The 17,958-nt window shown below is 40.3% G+C and overlaps 2 protein-coding genes across 8 annotated transcripts in view; both read left to right on the top strand.

Moving 5' to 3' along the window:
• LOC114553116 (zinc finger protein 271) overlaps positions 1–17,239 on the top strand; it is a 687,947-nt gene extending 670,708 nt beyond the window's left edge. For 6 of the 7 annotated variants that reach the window (XM_028574268.1, XM_028574266.1, XM_028574263.1 and 3 more), the window contains 2 exons: positions 1,574–1,748; positions 16,166–17,239. In XM_028574268.1, coding sequence (XP_028430069.1) covers positions 1,635–1,748; positions 16,166–17,203 — 1,152 coding nt within the window. In that variant the 5' untranslated portion in view covers positions 1,574–1,634 and the 3' untranslated portion in view covers positions 17,204–17,239. Of the gene's footprint in view, positions 1–1,326; positions 1,432–1,573; positions 1,749–16,165 lie in introns of those variants that run through there. The other variant, XM_028574267.1, reaches the window with a different exon arrangement.
• The window catches only part of LOC114553120 (zinc finger protein 239-like), a 52,331-nt gene that overhangs the window by 6,082 nt on the left and 28,291 nt on the right, over positions 1–17,958 (top strand). The gene's annotated exons all lie outside the window — the stretch shown is intronic.

A 17,958-nucleotide genomic window follows, 5' to 3' on the forward strand; every position in this document is an offset into this window, starting at 1 on the left:
TTCGAGTTTAGAATATTCATTGAAAGCCCTACTCGACGCACACACCAGCGGACAAGTATAAACATCAGGCCACTTGAGCTTGTTTTACAGTTCTGTGGAGGCTCCATGCAGAGCTTTCCCCATAGCCTATGTAAGTGGCCTGATGTTTATCGTGTGTTGTTGTTGCCAAAAGACACATTTAGTTTCAAATTAAGCTGGAGGCAGCAAAAAAAAAACACAGCTGGCTGAACTATTTAAAAATAGCGGGGTTGTTCAGGACACCCCCCTCTGTTGCTTTCACGTCACCTTTTGGTATTGGCTCAGCTCGCTTGGAACCTCGACTGAGGTGGTACTAAAAAGTACCTGTTAGCAGGTACCAGGTACTTTTTTCGTAATGGAAAACCAAAAAAGTAGAGTCGAGGCGAGTCGAGCAGGTACCATGTAATGGAAAAGCGCCATATAATTCACTCCCACCTCCCATTAGTTCTTCTAACCCTTGTATCATTATCTCTGCATGTTTCCCCCTTGGGTCTACCAAAGGAGCCCTCAGCAGACGTCAAGCTGGCGACCTGGGCAGGAAAGGACAAGACGGCCGGGGAGGAGGAGCAGCCTGCAGCACCTCCTGCAGCAGTGAAGGAGGAAGAGGAGGAGGAGCAACCTGCAGCACCTCCTGCAGCTGCAGCAGTGAAGGAGGAAAAGGAGGAGGAGCAGCCTGCAGCACCTCCTGCAGCAGCAGTGAAGGAGGAGGAGCAGCCTGCAGCACCTCCTGCAGCTGCATTGAAGGAGGAGGAGCAGCCTGCAGCACCTCCTGCAGCTGCAGCAATGAAGGAGAAGCAGCCTGCAGCACCTTCTGCAGCAGCAGTGAAGGAGGAGAAGCAGCCTGCAGCACTTGCTGCAGCAGTGAAAGAGGAAGCGGAGGAGGAGCAGCCTGCAGCACCTCCTGCAGCTGCAGCAGTGAAGGAGGAAGAGGAGGAGGAGCAGCCTGCAGCACCTCCTGCAGCTGCAGCAGTGAAGGAGGAAGAGGAGGAGGAGCAGCCTGCAGCACCTTCTGCAGCAGCAGTGAAGGAGGAGGAGCAGCCTGCAGCACCTCCTGCAGCAGTGAAAGAGGAAGAGGAGGAGGAGGAGCAGCCTGCAGCACCTCCTGCAGCTGCAGCAGTGAAGGAGGAAGTGAGGAGGAGGAGCAGCAGCTGCAGCAGTGAAGGAGGAAGAGGAGGAGGAGCCTTCTGCAGCAGCAGTGAAGGAGGAGGAGCAGCCTGCAGCACCTCCTGCAGCAGTGAAGGAGGAAGAGGAGGAGGAGCAGCCTGCAGCACCTTCTGCAGCAGCAGTGAAGGAGGAGGAGGAGGAGCAGCCTGCAGCACCATCTGCAGCAGTGAAGGAGGAGGTGAAGGTTTTAGACTGCAGAGTGGTGAAGGGAAGAGTAGAGTTTCTGCTGGAATGGAAGGGGTTGTCAGAGTAAGTATGAGCAGACCATCAAATAACCTTACAAAATGGCAATAGAAAAAAGGAATAATACGAATTAGCAATTAGAGTGAGAATGTATTGCCTAAAAACAAAGCCTGAGGAGATTTTCTTCTGTCTGCACTTACCTTTCCAGTGAGGATAACACATGGGAGCCACAAGACAACCTGGACTGCCCCGACCTTATCACCGAGTACATGCAGAAACACGAGGAGGAGGAGGAGGAGGAGGAGAAGGGGGGCAAGAGGAAAGTTGTCAGTGAGGCCTCTGGAGACTCAGAGGAGCGAGGGAGGAAGAGGAAGAAGGTGAAGGTGAGTGAAGGAAAGAGCGTACTCCAGACTGAAGAGTCCCAGAAATCTAATCTCAATATTAATGAATATTAATACAGCAGAAAAAACAGGAGGAATGATTTATTAAAAATGTAATAATAACATAACAATAACTTAGTTCACCAGTAAGTTGCTGTTAAGGTGAGACACTACAGGTGAATAGGGTAACATTTTTAACTAACGGATATCACCATGAAACTTTACCAGTTGATTACTCAGATGAATAGGAGAAAAATATGTATTGCAAGTTTTTTGTAATTTTATGTTTAAATATGCTAATCAGGCTATATATAATTAAATATGTGCTGATTTGCATATATTTTGACGTGACAAATTTGACGATTGAAAGAAAACTAGGTTCAAAATTATTTGTGCATTTTGTTGATATACTCAATGAAAAGACTTAACCAGGGGGGGATTATGAATATCTCCTTTTGTTACCCACTAAATCACAAAATACTGCCAATAGCCTTAAAAAAATGATTTCCGCCCTATTTTTAGGCTTAAATTTCACATAAATCAGGCCAAGAATGACATATCAACAAATCCCTCTGGACAAACCTTCACAATATAGTTAGGAATACAACTGTAAAGTTTGGTGTATGTAGGTGCTACAGAAGTGAAAAAAACGTTGAGTGTGAGAAAAAACTTACTGCCTGCCACAACCTGAGGGACTCATAACCACTTTAGGATCCCAAAATAACAGATTTGTTTAGTATTGTATAGTAATTATATTAGAATAGTATATATGTGACACCTACGTATTTAATATATGTCATGTATTGTAGGCCATGAATATCTGTAAACTGCTGAGAGAGAGAGTCAGTCTGATTACCTCCGATGTCTAAAAACTCCTGTTTTCTAAACCTCATCGTACTATGTGAATGTATTTCATCATCTGCTGTCTTAGTGTGTAATCCCCTGTGTCTTCTTGCTAATAACTGTTTTCGTCTTCTCTTTTTCTTTCGACATTCTGAACTACCGCGGAAATGTCAGAGCGCAATGATTCTAAGCGAAGCTCGTTGTCAGAAATTGGCATCAGCCAATGAGATTGCGCATTTAGAGTTAAAGCCCCCCTTTTACTTTCACGATTGGTTGCTGATAAAAAGGAAATGACCATATTTGGATCCAACAGCATTGTAGAGGAGAGAGAGAGCTTTCCAACGGTATATGTGATGACAGGGTGCATACAGCAATCGCAGACAGCGATTGCAGACAGCGATGGCAGAGCAGCGGGATGATTTAGAACGCCAACTTTTGTTGAATTTAGGAGAAATCTACGCAGACAAAGTGTAGTAATATAAAGACCTAAATGTGTATTTGACATTTTTTCACCACAATTCACCAAAAATCTCAAAATTGACCAGTGAAAAAACACGATGTTTTTGCCTGCCGTGTCTCGCCTTAAACAACAAAAACAGATGAGAACAGGGTAATTTAAAATAACTTTGAATGCACCACGATGTTTACCCGATTCAGGTTAACGCAACATTTACGATATATTGTGCAGCCCTAGCTCCAACTGTTAATTTTTGATTAGTAACCTAATCCTTTCAGTTCAGAGCAATTTAATGGTCAGTAAATGTATATTTTTAGGCGGCTTACACATTCAGGCGGTCCGTGATCTTCTGCCTCGCTTTCTCTCACTGTATCATTGCAGCGGCCGTGTTTCCTTTTTATAAATAATGATCCTGATGCCAATATTTGTAATTTCTAATGTAGCAAGGAGTTTAATAACTGCTGGAATGGGATGTGAACGCTGAGTGGGAGATTCAATTTAATCTTTGATTTCTTCCAGTAACTCTAATATTGCATGGCTGCTTGATCTGTAATGCTAAATGATGTTGTGTTCACTTACAAAGTGTGATTCTTATGCTAAAAATATTTTCAGCCTCGCCTATTTCTTTGTCTTGCTCAAATTACTGCCATTTCACCAGCAGCATAAAGGTCTACGAGGAAACTCGATTGCGGCTGGTTTAGACCTGCTTTTAAGAGGCGGAGAATTTCCCCCGCAGAATAGAGGCGCGCTCTTACTTGACAGTCTTTGTAAATACCACGGAATATATAATTAGGTGCACTTTGCGCTTATCCTCCCACCTTTTTGGGTGGAACTCCCACTTTCCCCGCGACCCTCCCACGAACGCATATTGAAAGCGCAACTTGTCTCTTCTCGCTCACGTGGCAGATAATCTGCGATTTTACCCAAGTGCGCCCTGTTTGTAAATAGCCCTCATCGGTTACATCCGTCTTTGCGACCAATTAGCGCCTGGAAACAGGCGCAGAGGGCTTGATAAATCTAGCCCTCAGATTGTAAACGACTGTAGAATTAAATAAAATGCAGTAACCAATTATTTGGAGCAAACTGTCATCACTCAAATGTGCGTAAGAGTGCTCTTGAGTGTTGGTAGATTTTGTTGTTAGCCCGGGACGTCCCTAGGATTGAAAGACGGGGGGGCTTAGCCCCGAGGCTATGCAAAACTTTCCCTTGGAAAATCTTACTTACAAACTCTAAAGTTAGCTTTTAGATCAGACATGAAAATCACTCACCTTTCGGCGAAATTCGCTGTTTTTAAACCAAAATAGGTGACCTATGTGAATCGTGTAGATTCGATGAGAAAATGTTTAATGAGGGAAGGGGGGTGTAAGTACTCGGGCCTGGTGCCAGATTTCTGGCGTATGACAATTTTAGAAAAATAAATAAATTAAAAAGTCCACATTGTTTTGCTGTACTGGATTTATATTAACCATACTGTCTATGGATTTAACCAATCCTCGAACTTCCACCAACCAATGAAACGAGTTCTAGCCAATCGGATGCAAAGTAGGGCGGGTCTTTGCCGAAATGTCAGAGTGCGATGCCGGTGTGGTCTCCGTGGTAACGTGGCTAAAAGAAATGGAGGCAAAGTTTATTAAACTTGGAGCATGTAGATACTAGGGATGCACCGATCCGACTTTTTCAGTCCCGATACCGATGCCAGGGCTTTGTGTATCTGTCGATATCCAATACCGTCGCTGAATTAATAATAATCTGTATATCTTCCACCTTATACCTTCCTTCCACCATATGGAAGAGAGTAAAGGCACCAGACCTTCCTAACTAAACATTAATTTCCTAACTAAGACAAAATAACATAGATGTAATGCATTGAATTCTTATTTATTTGTTATTGAATAAACAACTATAATGTAATCAAACTTCTTAAAATAAATTTAAATAAATAATAATGGGCCATCTTTATATAGGTTTATAATGGCTTATTCTACTGTCAGGAGTACATAGAATATCTCAAAAACATGTTAATGTCATCATGTTTACTAAAAGCTTTTATTACTAAAGGATTTGGCTCCACGACATTATACAATAACTTTATATGAAGGAGAATCCATGAAACAGTTACAAAAGCTAAACTATTTGTATTGTGCAAAGTAGTAAAATAAACTAAAACCGAATGAATACACATACAAACAACTTTAACATTGTTTCCCTTTCAAAACAAAATAGTTTTAAGCTACATTGGCCACAGGTAAGTTAGGATGTAGTGTTGTTGTAGTGGGCGAGTGAACGGAGCTCCGCTGTCAGCCTCCTTCGCTGTTTGAATAATGTTAGCAGGTTGGCGGACGTATTTCAGCGAGGCAAGACATCTTAGATCCAGTGTTTTAATCATTGCTCTGAACCAGTCTTTCTCAACGGTCTGTAGCGGGACCGGAGATGGATTGCGTTCATAATGTTGCTCCGCTGCATGCTTAAAGTGACACGTCTTTAACGTTAGCACGGCCGAGTAACGGGCAACAACAGTGGCTAAATTATGTCCGATTTGTTAGAAACAAAAAACTTGGGAACAACAGACTGCTCCTCTCTTGAGCACACGTTGTTCTGGTGTATCTCCGGTCTTTCTTCATCCTCTAGCTAACTTTCTTCTCGGTTCTTGAATGTGCAGTAGCGACCAGAGCCTTACGCAGTTAACAGGGGTCCCAGTGCTGTGACGGAGTGAAAAAAATAAATAACTAGCCAGCTATTTTGTCAATATCGGGGCCGATACCGATCCAAATATCGGATCGGTGCACCCCTAGTAGATACCTGGTAGATACAGAAAGCTTTAGTTGAGAAAGTAGTTAAAATAAACGGCGCTGGGCATGAATGGAGGACAAGAGGAAAAGGGTGGAGACGGGAAGCCGTTTAGCACTCGGTGTCTCAAACTGAGGGAGCCGGGCGCTTCTGCAGCGCATGTTTTAAGACAGTGCTTGCTAGTCATTAGATGCTAGTCACAAAGCTTCGGTCCGTGCTCTCTGTCATACGAGTATGTTACCGGCAACGACCGCTACATAGCGGAACATGATTCATAAAACCTATCTGAAGCCCAAACTGCCTTGATAAAGCTGTCTGTTTGGAGTCAGCATGGCAGGTATTTAAACATCACGGCCTTGTCCCAGAGTTTAGACGTCTAGCTATATGAAAAGATAAACAATGCGACGTTTTTAATAAATGTAAATAAAGCAGCTAATATCAACATATGGACAAAATCATGAATGTACTAATTCGCTTTTTTGATGATGACCTGTCCAAAGTTTAGTTTTCACAATGATTCATTCTAAGATTATGATATTATTGCAATATGTAAATCCACATTGAGTCTTTATTTAACATATGATTGGAAGAAGTAAAAATTTATCCGAAACGTTTTAGTCTTTAAAAATTATGACTTTTATTATTGTGTAATGTCAGAACGACTTTAACTGTTTTGCCAGTCAAATTAACTTTAATGAGTGCATATTGAAATATTACACTGTTGGTTGGCAAAAAATACATCTCAAAATGCATCAGATTGATGCTTTAAAATATGGAATATTGAAAATTTTCCGGGGGAGCATGAAGTAATATCCTTCTCACCTTTTTCACCCCTGACCCGTTTTCATGCCTGTTAGATACATCAAAGCTGCATGGGGGGTTACTTAGGCCACTGTGCTCCTGCCGAGTTCTTCTTTAGGCTAAGACTTAACCATCATCTATCTGCCTGTGTAAATATGTGGTAACGTAATACCATACCTAATCCCTCTCTTCATTAGATAAGTTGCAGGTCAAAATAAGACTATTTAATTACTAGGGGTGTAACAATACACATATTCGTATTTAACCATTTGGTACGAGGCTTTCAGTTAGGTGCGCATTACAAACCGAACGATTCGTTGGATTAATCCTATTTAATTGTTTTTTAAAAAGCTTAAATTGTGTGAAATATAATGTAAGCCCAAATGACGAAACTGGCAACATGCTGTCTGCCCTTCCCACTCCTAAAGAAAAACACACTAGTCCAGTCAGGCATGATACGCTGAACTAGCTCGTTGAAATATGGTTGACAAGGATTTAAAGTATAATTTAATAACCTGATGGCGAGATGAATAAAAGTTTTAGTATGTATGTATACGTATGTATATGTATGTATACGTATGTATGTTTGTATGTTCATATATAGCCTAGTCTACATATAGGCAACATCTACATACTTGTTTAATTTATTACAGCAAAGAAATGCAGAAAGTTAAGTTGGTCAGAATCAAGCATGTATAACAAATATCATGAAATAATTTAGTTTAGGCTATGCCTTGGTCTCTCTCTCTCTCTCTCTCTCTCTCTCTCTCTCTCTCTCTCTCCCTAAAATATCTTCCAGTATCCATTTGTTCAATGAATTGAAGGTTATACTGGTACAATAGCATTAACAGTGACACTATGATATTTAGGGACTGATATTGTTTTAATACTATAGAGAAAGCAGGCTATATTAATGGTAAAGAATAGAGAGCTTCGGATACCTTACTAGGCAAGCTATTTCTTGTATTTCACTCGTTTACACTAGCTAGACTATTGTTTTCTATAGCCAACTAAAATATTCCTTTTATCTTTATTCATTCATAACATGCATGAATGAAAAAAAAGGAACAGGAAGGAGAAAATCTTATGGTACCTGTCACTTTATTTGTGCACATCAAAAAAAACAAAAAAAAAACAAAAACAGCTGCTTCATGAGTGTATCAACCCCAATCCTCACCCCAAACACCAAAAATTATCAGTACTACCTATATTTACATTTAATTATCATCATTTTAAAGGAACACGCCGACTTATAGGGAATTTAGCTTATTGACCGTAACCCCCAGAGTTAGACAAGTCGATACATACCCTTCTCATCTCCGTGTGTGCTGTAACGCTGTCTGACGGCTCCAGCGGCATCAGGCCAGCACAGAACATCAGGTGAATGGTTCCAGCAATCCTACTGCTCCGAATAAGTGACAAAATAACGCCAACATGTTCCTATTTACATGTTGTGATTTATAGAGTCACAGCGTGTACAAAAAACAACGTAACATGAGACACAGACGTCTTCTAACCGTAAACAAACCGGGAACTATATTCTCAGGCGGAAGAATATAGTACATGGGCGGAGTGATATGCTCGCAGCAAGCCTGTCTGAGAATATAGTTCCCGGTTTGTTTACTGTTAGAAGATGGCTGTGTCTCATGTTACGTTGTTTTTTGTACACGCTGTGACTCTATAAATCCCAACATGTAAATAGGAACATGTTGGCGTTATTTTGTCACTTTTGTCACAATTTGGAGCAGTAGGCTAGTTGGATCCAGTTACCTGCAGGATCTGTGCTAAGCTAAGCTAATGCTGGAGCCGTCAGACAGCGTTACAGCACGCACGGAGATGAGAAGGGTATGTATCGACTTGTCTTACTCTGGGGGTTACGGTGAATAAGCTAAATTCCCAATAAGTCGGCGTGTTCCTTTAAGCATATTAGTCATCATTTTTCTTATAACATTCCTGTATTTTGTTCTTAAACACATACATACAAATTCTTAAATTTACAAACACTTTTGCAGCACTTCAGTTCATAGTCCAAGGTGTTCCACAGTTTAACTCCATAAATGGACAATCTTATCTTTACCTCAAGTAAATGTAGCTAAAGTTAAGCAAGTAAAAGTCATTAACAACAACTTACAATTTCACTCTGTATCACTCACTGTGTGTGCGGTAGCAAGTCCAGACCAAAGATTTGCGACGAGACAAGATAAATCCTGCAGCTACTTCCAACACACCGGTCTGCAGCATTCTGAAGGCTGCCAGTTTAAACCAATGAGAAGAGACAAGATGGTGGATCAGCTTCATAGCCACTGACCCTTTCTACTTCTGTCTAACTTTCAAATTTCCAGCTTTTTTGTAGCTGGATATATTATTTGTTGTTTCTAATTATGAATTTTTTTACGACCCCACCTCTGCAGTGCAGGGGAGGTTCCTCCTATAGGCAGGTGGTTAGTGATTGGAGCCACCTGGGCTCAGGTTATTTAAGCTGCTTCTAACCACTCTGTTTTCTCTCTCTGCTCCTCCAGGTATGATCCTGTTTTGTTTGTTCCTTTCTAGTTTTACTTAGTTTCCACTCAGTCATTGTCACACACACAGACTCACTCATCCATGCACTTTACAAACACCTTACATTATGACATTTTCACACCTCATTCCTTTTTCTTTGTTTAAAGTTACTAATTTTGGTTTACAATAAAAGCATTTTCTTGATTGGCCTATACTTGTAGTTGGTGTCCCCTCATTCTTTGGCACAGGCCATGAGCCGGTTTGTGACAATTTGGATAACGTCAATGATAGTGAGATACTTGCTACCAGTTGCATTTCGAGTGATAAATCGGCGAAAACATTTTATATCTCTGATTTCCTGCTTTGTTTTAATGCTGCCTGGCGCTCTCTCTCTTCAGTAACTCTGTACCTCGCTCATCCACATACCGTTACCGTGCAAGCAGCCGCTTATAAGCCTTTCTCTAAAACACTGCCATTTCGACCAATTGACAGTTTGTGAAATAAAAATAAAACAGACTGCAGTGCACGACGACACCAACAGATGAATGGTGAAGGAAGGATATATTCCATGTAGTGAGTGATACAGAGTGCACTGTAAAAAAAAAAATCTAATTATTATTTTTTCTTATTTGGGGGGGCTTCAGCCCTAAAATAGGCCTAACGACGTCCCTGTTAGCTAAGAACAAATCCAAGATAAGGAAAAAATGTCAGAATGTGACGGGGCGCATAGCTGCCGTCACGGTTGCGAGGCGCTACCTAGTTTAGCTCACAAAGACTGAGTGTAAATGTTGCCTGTGTATGTTTTGTTAGCATGTCAATATGCTCGGTTATGTATCATATGCTCCGTTTCAAATCATCTGTTAAAACTTGCCATTCATCTGATTCCACACAGTAATCCCGTTGCGTTCTTGTGCACATATTTACAGCTAATACTGCAGTGATTTATAGGCTATAGCTATATCTATCAATACATAATTCTCTGTTGTTTAAAACCATACAGTTTGTCACAAACATCACCATTTATAATAATCATACAACACTTACGTCTTTGTTAAACTTGCTGTTTATTTAGTTTAAAAGTTAACAGGATAACCTGTAGTCTCTGTGGCTTACCGGCGTCTGCTCTGTTGTTGATAAAGGAAAGTTTGCCGCGATCGGCGAGTTTAAATGACGTTATTACATCCGGGGTAACAGGAAGTGACCGTAATTTTGAGTAATTATTTATTTTTTTCCTGTCAAAGTCTCTTGTGGCTTAGTGAAATGTTTTGGTGAGTCATGTATAAATCTTCGGTAAATTTCTAGCTTACTAGATCTATTAATATGGGCTGTTTTTAGCTTTTATTGTCTGTTGGCCTTAGCCACCCCTGCATTTTATTTGTTGTTGGTATGTTCCAATTCCAGGGGTGCGCTACAGGCCTATATAGACTGTCAGTTTCAGTTGCTTGGGGAGCTAGAGAAGGAAGGACATAAGTCTGTGAGAAGCTCTGGGGACTAGTTTAAAAAAAGCCCAACTTATATAGAGCTGTATCTTTTGTATCGTTTAATAATTTTTGACTTCATGTCAGTTTATTTTATTTTTTGTGAAAGTATTTTTCTTTTTAAATTTTGGTTCGGTTAATTGTTTGTTTTGCCTGTAGGCCTTAATTTGGGAAAATTATAATAAAATCCCATCCTTTTCGCCACCATCTTTGATTCAGTCTGAGTGTCTACAACTGCTCACAACCATTCTGTTACATCTCCCCTCAACACAGAATCTTCGTAAAAAGTGCGTAAGTGGGGTTTAAGAACACATTATTCGTAAGAAAGGTTGGTGAATGAGGCCCAATGTGTTTCATGTTATCATACTTTCATAAGAAGCTGCTGCTCACTAAAAAAAAAAAACTCTATCCTAGCTGCTCCCTAGCCAAATAGTGTGGGTAACAAAGCCCTGGAACCGTATAAAAGAGTTTCTTGTCTTGATCACCTAATTAATACTGTCCTTAGCCACGGTCTGCATGCTGATGCACTGGCCATGAACAGTAACATGGATTAATACACTTTAAAAAATTAACAAAGGTATCAAACAAAACGAACAAGAATTTACTTTAGATAGTCCTATGTGAGTTAACAGGAGTTAGGAGGAAACAGTGTTGAGATTAATAACCTAATTTTCTGTATGGAGTATAGTATTATGGGTGTTTTACATGCTGAACCGTTAACATTTGGCAAAAAAAAGTGATTTGTCAAAAGACGAAAAATTGTCAAAGCACATCATGGCTAAACTTTTTCGTCATCTATCTATCTTCTATCTATAAATTGCAGGAACGTCTGTCCAACTGTTGCGCATATGTCTCGAACAGTTAGTCCGATGGATTTCAAACTTGTGTCTTGCTACGGGCACGAGTAAGTGCAGTGCCAACTTTGACATTGTTTAGATTAGAAATGCAAAAGATATCTTTAAATATATTGGTAAAATAAGCACACATTGGCATTTGCTGCTTTAGCCACTGGCCTCTCACCCTGAGGACCAGAGACGGAGAGCAGCGCAGCGTTGGCAGCTAAAATGTGACCTAACACCTCAGACCCACAAAAATGTACAAAGTTGCACTACTTTGGACTGTCTTTGACTTTGAATAAACAAACGACAATTCCCAAATTTAAGGACGTTTCAGAATCCCACACATGCAAAGCATAAACGCAGATAACAAGTGCAGACAGAGCGTGATGCCACTTATAGGCAGGCTATCTATCTTATAAAGCCAGATGTATCTGTATATACAGTATGTGTGTCCGTGTTTGGGGGCGTGTTTTGGGAAGGAAGGTAACCTGCACATCAGCAGACGCATGCAGAACGCTTTAGAACAGCGGGGGGACTCTTTTCCTGCTATTGTAGTAAATTGCTGTGAGCTGGCAGAACATAACGTAATCTCAGAGATTATTCCTTCAGCGTTGAACCGGGCAGATACATCAGTTTTCATCAGACTCACCCTGGGTCGGGTTAATTGATTCGCCAAAATACCCCCGTAAATCAAATCCCCTACTTCACCGTTAACCGTTAAGCCACTAAACCTGTATGGAAATGAACACGTCTGCTGAAATTTTATATTCCTTAACGATGTGACACGAGTCAACACCCTCTCTCTCTCTCTGCGTGCATGCACACACACAGTCCGGTCCTGGTGGTTGATGAACACAGATATGAGCTGATTAGCTCTCATAACGGGCCAGATGGGTAGCACACTGCCATGAGTCCATGAGGCTTATGTCTGATTACTCCCCATTGTCATTGTGATATTTTGTGATTACATTCTGAATCTGCAGCGTTTTCTGTCAGGTAAATATAGTAGTAATGTCTTCCTCTGATGCTTTGGTTTTGATTTGGTTTTGATAAATTCTACAAGCAGCAATACCACAGGCCAAGTAATCGCCCTTTCCAAACAGGCACATTTTCAACGGGCACTGCGCTAGTTTGTTTAAAATTTAACGAGCAATTTGTTTTTTAGCAAAATACTGAAAGCAGCAGAACTGAGTAGGCTACCTTTTAATATCTGTTAATTTATCACAAGTATCATTATCGCGATATTTAACGTCACGGCATATTGCATATTTTCCTCATATTGTGCCGTCCTAATAACTAATTATAATAATAATATAATAACTAAAGAAATTGTGTCAGATGCTGCATAGTGTCGCAATATTTTCATCTGTATCGGTGTCATCTTTTATTCTAATTTGTTTAATATGTAAATCGTTTTTTCTTTCTAAATGATCTGATAATAGGGCTGTAACAATGAATCGATAAATTCGATAAAATTCAATTCAATTCAATTATTAAAAAAGTTGGCAACGAATTTCATTATCAATTCGTTGTATCAATATGCCACTCAGTCGAGGAGATAAAAAATAAATTGCAGAGCGAAAGAAAAGAAAAAAGAGCAGATCGGGGGTAGAGGAAATACGGAGAGAGACTGCAGAGACCCGTAATGTTCTGAAACACACGGTAGAGGCAGAGAAATCAGTACGACCTAAGTCATCCAAGGTGTGGGAGCATGTCGCACTAAATAAATCGAAAATGTGTTAATTGCAAGATGAGCAAAAGGAGTTCGAAGGCAGGGTAAAGTCACTACACTATCCTACTTCTGTTCGTTCTGAAGTGAGGACTGTAACGTCCCTCCACTAGCTCTTCTGGTGCTGCTGTTTACTCGTTATCCAGCTGACTAGCATGACAAGCTAGCGTTAGCTCGTTCAATTCAATTTTATTTATAGTATCAAATCATAACAGAGTTATCTCGAGACACTTTACAGATAGAGTAGGTGTAGACCACACTCTATAATTTACAAAGCCCCAACAATTACAGTTATTCCCTCAAGAGCAAGCATTATAAATGGCTATTGCGACAGTGGCGAGGAAAAACTCCCTCTTGGGAAGAAACCTCGGCAGACCCAGACTCTTGGTAGGCGGTGTCTGACGGGGCCGGTTGGGGGTGTGATGGCGATAATAGTCGCATTGAAAATAGTGGAACAGTGACTTTGAAGGTAGTCGTTGTAGTTCATGTCACAGCAGGACGTTGCGGGATGAAACGTGGCGCTGCAGAGCACGGGTGGGTGTAGCATTTGCTTTCAAGTTTTCGTGAGTTTTGCTTTAATTTACGAGTTTGGGAGTTATACCAAGGTGCTAGTTTCCTTTGCTTCATCTTCTTCTTTTTGAGTGGAGCTACAGAGTCTAAAGTAGTCCGTAGGCAGGCCGTAACACCATCTACACAATTGTCGATTTGAGAGGGACTAAAGTTTACATAAAGGTCCTCTGTTGTATTAAAACAAGGTAATGAGTTTAGTGCTGTTGGAATGTCTTCCTTAAATGTAGCTATAGCACTGTCAGATAGGCATCTAGTATAGTAACTTTTATCTAATTTCGTATAATCGGGTGGGAAGAATTCGAAAGTAATTAAGAAGTGGTCTGATAATAAAGGATTTTGCGGGAATACTAATACATCTTCAATTTTGATACCATATGCCAGCACGAGGTCGAGGGTGTGGTTAAAACAGTGCGTGGCCTCATGCACACTCTGACTGAAGCCAATAGAATCTAGAAGTGAGTTGAAAGCAGTAGTAAGGCTATTGCTGTCAACGTCCACATGGATATTAAAATCACCAACAATAAGTACTTTGTCTGATTTAAGGACTAAACATGATAAAAACTCTGAGAATTCAGATAAAAATTCAGAATACGGACCTGGAGCTCGGTAGACAACAACAAATATAATTGGCTGGACTGATTTCCGTGTTGGATGTTGAAGATTAAGAACAAGGCTTTCAAAAGAGTTATAATTTAGTTTGGGTTTGGGGTTAATTAACAGGCTTGAATCAAATATGGCTGCAACTCCCCCTCCTCGGCCTGAGCCTCTAGGAATTTGAGTATTAATATGACTGGGAGGGGTGGCTTTATTTAGACTAACATATTCTTCATGGCCCAGCCAGGTTTCAGTAAGACAGAATAGACCAATTTGATTATCAGACATCAATCTATTATTAGTACTGTTTTAGAAGACAGAGATCTGATATTTAGTAATCTGCATCTAATTTTTCTATCCTTTTCTATCATTGCAGTGGTAGTTTTAATTCCAATTAGGTTGTTAAGTATTGCCCCTCTCTTGGTTACCTTTGATTTAACTGATCTTAGTCGAGGAACAGACACCGTCTCATTTTCTTTTGGGACAGGCTGTGGCTGGCGTGAACTGGATGCTAAATTGACTATGTTTGCAGTCAACTTCTTATTACTTAGGGGCTTCACCACTTTGTATGGTCTGTTGATTATAATTGGAAAAGTACTAGTACTACATGTTACTGGAATAGCACTAGTACTACATGTTACTGGACTAATACTAGTACTATATGTTATCCTGCAGAAAACATTTTCAGATTCATCCACTTGTATAGTGCTATCAGGATCAATACCTGGGGGACATGAATCTGTGATATTTTCAACAGAATGTCAATACTTGCCTGTTAATAACAGTAGTAAAGCAGGGGTGGTATAGTTTGCAAGACTAAAGACAAGGTTTTATTCACTCGCCTCTTTTGGCCCATTAATGGTCCTGTATATATTCTGTGCTTTGTCCCATATCAGTTATTGTTGACAAATATATTTGTGTGTGTTGTACTTTTTAATTTCATTTTAAAGTTATTTTATAGCACTTGGTCATCTTAAGCTGTGTTTAAATGTGTTGTATAATGAACTTAACTTGCACTTACTACAACAATGGTAATAATTTAATGAATAAGCTACAAGTGAACGTGTGTGTGTGTGTGTGTGTGTGTGTGTGTGTGTGTGTGTGTGTGTGTGTGTGTGTGTGTGTGTGTGTGTGTGTGTGTGTGTGTGTATATGTGTGTGTATGTTGTCTGTATCAATCGACAGATTAATCGATTATTAAAATAATCGTTAGTTGCAGCCCTGTCTGATATGTAGTGTAGTCATTGTTTTCACCTTCTTTTGACTAGTTTATAACTGAACCCATTATTACTAAACCTATCCATCACGCACCGCGCTGTCACATCCTGCGCCACACACCACCGCCAGTAAATTCTCAACCTGTGGGAAACACTGAGAAGAGCCTGATGGCTTCCATAGTAACGTGTCTGAAACCAGAAGAACTTTACCTTTATTTTGACTTCAAATTAATGTATGTCTTTCTAAAGGTTTGAATGGGATTTAAAGGTTGAAAAATACCCAGAATGTATTAAAGGTTTCTGTTATTTTAAAGTTACCATGGAATTTCTAATTGAAATTAAAACTGAACAGAGTGAGCAAGTGTTTTAGTTTTTAAATTGCCAATCATTTGAATGGGGAAACTTGCCTGAAAAATGTAGAATATTTCTGAACTTATAAAAGTTATGAAAAGTACATTTGCTTCCATAATAACATGTCTGCAACCGGCACATATTTAACTTAATTTTGTCATAAATTATTGTATGAAGATTGAAAATTGTGAGTGAGCGCAAGTCCAGGGTTTAAGAAGGTTGTTCACTAACTCTCTCTCTCTGTTTGTTGTTATAGAAACGGAGAGGAGGAGCGGGACCCAAACGTGACCACTGTCAACACTGTGACAAATCCTTCACAACATCTGGATATTTAAAGATTCATCAGAGAGTTCACACTGGAGACGATCTACACAGCTGTGATCAATGTGGGGCAGCTTTCACACGACAGAGTTGCCTAAAATCACATCAACGCATTCACACTGGAGAAAAGCCTTACAGCTGTGATCTATGTGGTAAAACCTTTTCTCAGAGTGGTAACCTTAAATCTCACCAGCATATTCACACTGGAGAGAAGCCTTACAGCTGTGATCTATGTGGTAAATCCTTTACTCGTAGTAGTGACCTTAAAAAACACAAGCGCGTTCACACAGGAGAAAAGCCGTACTGGTGTGAACAATGTGGGGAAACTTTTTCTGAGAGTGGGGCCCTTAAAAGACATCAACGCATTCACACTGGAGAGAAGCCGTACAGCTGTGATCTATGTGATAAAACCTTTTCTCAGAGCAGTAGCCTTAAATCTCACCAGCGCGTTCACACTGGAGAAAAGCCGTACTGGTGTGATCAATGTGGTAAAACTTTTTCTCAAGGCACTGGCCTTAAATCTCACCAGCGTGTTCACACTGGAGAAAAGCAGTACTGGTGTGAACAGTTTGGGGAAACTTTTTCTGTGAGTGGTACCCTTAAAACACATCAACGCATTCACACTGGAGATAAACCTCACAGCTGTGACCATTGTGGTAAAACCTTTTCTAGGATTGATAATTTAAAAAATCACCGACGTGTTCACACTGGAGAGAAGCCGTACTGGTGTGAACAATGTGGGGAAACATTTTCTCTGAGTGGTAACCTTAAAACACATCAACGCATTCACACTGGAGACAAACCTCACAGTTGTGATCTATGTGGGAAAACCTTTTCTAGGTTTGATAATTTAAAAAATCACCGACATATTCACACTGGAGAGAAGCCGCACAGCTGTGATCTATGTGGTAAAACCTTTTCTCAGAGCAATAACCTCAAAAGACACCAGCGCATTCACACTGCCTCGTTGTGAACATGTTTCAGAGCCAAGCTGTTTCCTCAATCCAATCCACTTTATTTATATAGCACAATTTTAACAAACACAAGGTTTCCAAAATGCTGCACAAAAAGATAAAACAGAGTAAATAGATAACACAATAAAAACACAGTTACCCATTATGAAGATATAAATAAATAAATAAAAAATTAAATTAAAGTATGTTTTAATATGTAATATTTGTACTGTAATAAATCCATAAATGACACCAATGCCTCATCAGATATTAAGAAAACATGCTAAACTGAAATACTATCTTTTTCTGACAACAATGCTAATGTCAGTATTTTTTCTCTTTGAAATTTACATTCCGTGACGGAATTTATGTTTATGTTTTGATCTGTGTGTTGTTATCAACGGCCCAGTTTGACAGCCAGTACCCGAGTTGGTTACTCGCGAAAACAATTGAGACATAGCCAGTAAAGTGATCCCGACTGGTCCTGGCTAACGCCGCCATGCTAACCCTGCTAACTGTTAACTTTACCGGGAGGACCAGGCAGGCAGCCCATGGCTGTTTACAACGTGTAGTTCAGCGGCTCCCGCCGACAACGGTGAGTTATTTTAAGCCACGAGAGGGGGGCTGTAAATCGGAAAGAGAGGACTGTGAGTTTGCAGTGTGTTTAGCGATTGTTGCCGTAATTCTAAGCCAATGAAGTGTGTTCAGTCGGCAAGGTAGTGGTATTTTTAGCGTTTCGTATTGTAATTCTAAGCCGAGGAAGTGTGCCTGACTG

The sequence above is a fragment of the Perca flavescens genome, chromosome 3 (genome assembly GCF_004354835.1).
Source record: "Perca flavescens isolate YP-PL-M2 chromosome 3, PFLA_1.0, whole genome shotgun sequence".
Taxonomy (NCBI): Eukaryota; Metazoa; Chordata; class Actinopteri; order Perciformes; family Percidae; genus Perca; species Perca flavescens.